At 28.5% G+C, this 4,075-nt stretch overlaps 1 protein-coding gene across 2 annotated transcripts; it reads right to left on the bottom strand.

Moving 5' to 3' along the window:
- Positions 545-2,093, bottom strand: LOC109829405 (protein EMBRYO SAC DEVELOPMENT ARREST 3, chloroplastic). Of its 2 annotated transcripts, XM_020396530.1 has the most exons (4): positions 1,825-2,087; positions 1,605-1,664; positions 995-1,041; positions 545-799 (listed from the first exon to the last, which is right to left on the bottom strand). In XM_020396530.1, exons 1-4 carry the CDS (start codon positions 1,936-1,938, stop codon positions 712-714), a joined length of 309 nt encoding a protein of 102 aa, XP_020252119.1. In that variant the 5' UTR covers positions 1,939-2,087; the 3' UTR covers positions 545-711. The 2 variants fall into 2 exon arrangements, with proteins under 2 accessions (XP_020252119.1, XP_020252120.1); XM_020396531.1 differs by lacking the exon at positions 1,605-1,664 and having other exon boundaries at positions 1,825-2,093.

Genomic DNA, 4,075 nt, shown 5'->3' with positions numbered 1-4,075 from the left:
GATTTTGGGTGTTGGATCTTCTAACCTTAGGGTTCTCTCTAAAACCGAATTTCTCTAGCTAGATGGGGGTGTAGAGAATTAGAGAATGTAACCCTAGGTTAGGGACCATAACTCCTTATTTATAGATGTTGTACTTTTGTAATTTAGCCCCTCAATAAATTACAATTACAACCTGGTATCTGCACATATAACCCCATGACTTATTTAAATACCAAATTAACCCAACTTAATTGATCACTTTAATGGGTTATCCTGAAAGATAGAAATACACATTGATTAATCATATGTGCCCACAAATAGATTTATTAGATTAAATCCAACAATCTAAAGATATAATTTACTTTTACTGGATTTAATTTATGCTTAGTACTTCTTGGCTTGGTAGTGTCAATAGTAGGTTCTGACCATTAACGGAACGTGAAGATAAGAACTTAATTGTAGTACTAGAAGAGATATTTGACTAAACTTACCACTATTTGTTCAATGCGGCTGAACATATATAGACCACAATCATAATCAATACTATCTTTATTTCAAATACAACTATCAAAATTTACATAAGTATTATCATTAGAAAGTCATCAAAATATTGATAAGAGAACCACATCTGTTACATTGAGCATCTTAATTTACATCAATAAAATAACAGAAAGAAGGATTAGAAAACATAGATACATTTATTTGTAAATCTAAGAAATAATATGGTTTCTTCTATCTTTCCCCTCTTTGCTCAGGTGTTAGCCCTCCTTTCCCACAACTGGGGCAGCTCTTCATTCCAAATCCTTGGCAATCAAAACACCTAATAAAGAAATACATCAACAAAGAAAACACCCAAAAGCTAATTACCAACATTGGATCTAAAGTCTGTGATAAATATCTTGCTGCTTATAGTTGCAAAAATTAATAACAAATTTTTTTAGTGTGCCCTTTGGTAAGTATTGAGCACGTTAGGCATACATGTGGATTGTTCCACAAAAGAGAGAACGAAACTTACTTCCATCTTTCAAAAATGTTTCCATTCTTCCTGTTCTTTCCAGTTCCCTGAACTCCAAAAAAAAGAGAGCAAACTATAATGAATGAATTTTCGATTAATGTTTTCTGAATAATAGGAATCTATATAGATAAATCTTGAAAATAAGATTGGCTACAGAATACATATACATGAGAATAAGATTGGCTGGAAAATAGGAAACAAATCTAGAGCCTAAATTAACGTGGAGTAGAAACTCTAATCCATTATGTTAAACTAGTGAAAATATATCACTTTTCTATCATAATGGAGATTAATTACATTGCGGTACCCTGAGGTATCGTATATATAATTACACGGGTGATCCTGAAATTTGTGTATCTACACGGGTAAACTTGAGATTGCTAATTGTAATAAGACGGGTGACTCTTGAGACCAAGCGATAAGCAATTCCTAAGGTTACTTGTGTAATACAATCTGTAACCTCAGAGTTAGTCCTGTAGATACACAGGGAAAAAGAAAAAGTTAATCTAGCTCATATTTTTTCATTATTGATTGATTAATGGTGAGTTCTTCTCCCCATAAAATAATTCGAAATGGTGAATATAAACTTGAGAAGTGAGAAGGCCAAAACCTTACACCCCGGACACTCAATCGCACCTTGACCCCGGCAAGTTTTGCAACCCTTTGAAACCTACAAAAATTAATGTCGAATAAGTACCCAAAAAAAAATTTAAACTTTTTGGTTTATCTAATTCTCATTTTCTATTTAAAGCCCATTTTACTCCGACATATAACTCCAAGTTCCCCTTGAAAATATCCATAACAATCAATATATGCACAAATATTTGTACCTGTTTGAAGGGCATCCCTCCTGATCTTGATGCAAAAACTTTCGTGTTAATCTTTGTCCTCATTGCCCATGCATGAGGAGAGTTTTGTGGAGTGATTGGAAATTGGGAGGCCATGAAAATTTCCAAGCTTGAGATTTATATAGACAAGAAGATGTATTAGTTAGAAGCAATTATGGAAAGCTCTCTTGAGATTTTATATAGGCATGTAGTATTTTGTGTTGGAGAGAAATGGAGAGATAATGAGACTGTTGTGTGCCACAAATTTTGGCTTTCCATACATGATCCTAAGAGGAGTCAAAATAAATTGCTCCATAGGTTTTATATAACATCTTCACAAGTATATTCTAAACTTTATCTTTAAAAAAATTTCTATTCTAAACTTACTTTAATATATACATGAAATTAAGTATGTAGTACATGTATGTGTATACCCACGTACACCATGTACAAGTGCCACGTGTTTTCTTAGATTGTCGATCTTGTGTACATGTCATGTATTTATATTCCACTAGTTTTTACACACGTGCAATGCACGTGATTTAATACAATGATTAAGTATTTTTGGCAGTTTGTGCTCATTTTTTTCTTTAAACTCTTACATCCCGATTATTTTTTTATGTTTGTTTAAATGAGATACACCCAATTTAAATTTTCATGTTGATATTTGAATTGACAAAAAACAAATGTAATTTAAAAATAATTTAAATTTTCATATTATTTTTGACCGATATGAAACTAAGCTTTATTTGAGAAAGTATAGCATTGCAAAGTGAAAAATATTAAAATAGTGTTATACAAGGAAGGTGAATATTTAAAACCAATATGGCAAAATGATTGATTTAAAATATGTTAAAACGATGCAAAAGAGAATATGAAGTTTATTCCTAATCATTGATAGACTTCATAAAAAAAATATAAATTAAAGATTAATGCTAACTCTAGTATACTTTTATATGATAAAAACATCCACATAAGAATATAAAAGTACTGAAAAAAAATTCATGAAACTCCCTTCTAAAGATTCCTAATTTCACTCAAAATAATTAAACTATTCTATAAAATATTCATAAAATATTGTTTTTATTTCTTCTATTTTATTTTTTATTGAGTTAAGATCAATCATTCTTCAGGTTTATCATTTATCATTTCTCGGACAATTCTAGAGTATTTTCTTCATCATTTACATCAATTGTGACATCAGGCTAATTTTGTATTTTTTTTATGCTATTATCTTTCCTAGGCTCGTTAATTTTTTATCATCTCATTTAACTTTACAAAGAAGTCAAATGTACTTATGATGTTCAACACAAACTGCTCAAAATATAGACTTTGATTTTTTTTTCTATTTCAATGAGAATAAATATTAATTTTATATATATAAAATTCTTTGTGTTCCTAATTTATTACTTAAATAAATTAGAAGTTATCTCTTTATTTTCCTCTAAAATGAATTCTTCTGATGTGCATCCAATAAAAATTTCTGTTATTTCAATAATATCACCTTTGCTCTATCCCTGTCATTTTCCATAAAGATCTAAACTAAATACCTGCATTATTCATTACCAAATTCTCTTAGATTATAATATTAATATTTAATTTGAAGAACACAGTATGGAATTTATGAATACTTACAAATTTTTTTATGTCTTCCATGGAGATTTTTTCTTTGCTTAGGATAAAAATATTAAATTATTTTTTAATGTAACTCATTCAGTGCTTCATTAATAGATATGTCTTATGTTAATGCCAATTCAAGTGATTCATTGACGTTTTCTGAATTTTAGATTTATTTCCATCACTTTCCCATTTGCAATAGAAATAACTCAATTCTTTTAAAGTTATCTCTAAATATTCTAATAGTTTCTCCATATGTAATTCCTTGTATTCTTTTACCCTATAAATATTATTAACGTCAAAGATTAAAGTTTCTAAATTAAAATCAATTAATGCTAAGGTATAATATTATAGTGTTTTATCATTTCTATGGATTTAAACATCTATCAATTAATGTTACGAATGTATTTTGGCTACCCCAACTTATTACTAAAATTATATGAAATTACTTTAATTTATATAGTGCCGATAATTTTTAATCTATAATATTTTTAAAAATTTTATCCATTAACCGGATGTTTTTAATCAATTCTTATTGTTTTTGTTTACCAGTATCAACTTAGACTATTCTTAGATGCTGAAAATGGATAGTAAATCCCTAAATTAGAAATTTTAATATATATATATATATATATAT

Source organism: Asparagus officinalis, chromosome 2 (genome assembly GCF_001876935.1).
Source record: "Asparagus officinalis chromosome 2, Aspof.V1, whole genome shotgun sequence".
Classification (NCBI taxonomy): domain Eukaryota; kingdom Viridiplantae; phylum Streptophyta; class Magnoliopsida; order Asparagales; family Asparagaceae; genus Asparagus; species Asparagus officinalis.
The sequence above is the reverse complement of the archived record's forward strand: the minus strand, read 5'-3'. Positions and strand labels throughout refer to the sequence as shown.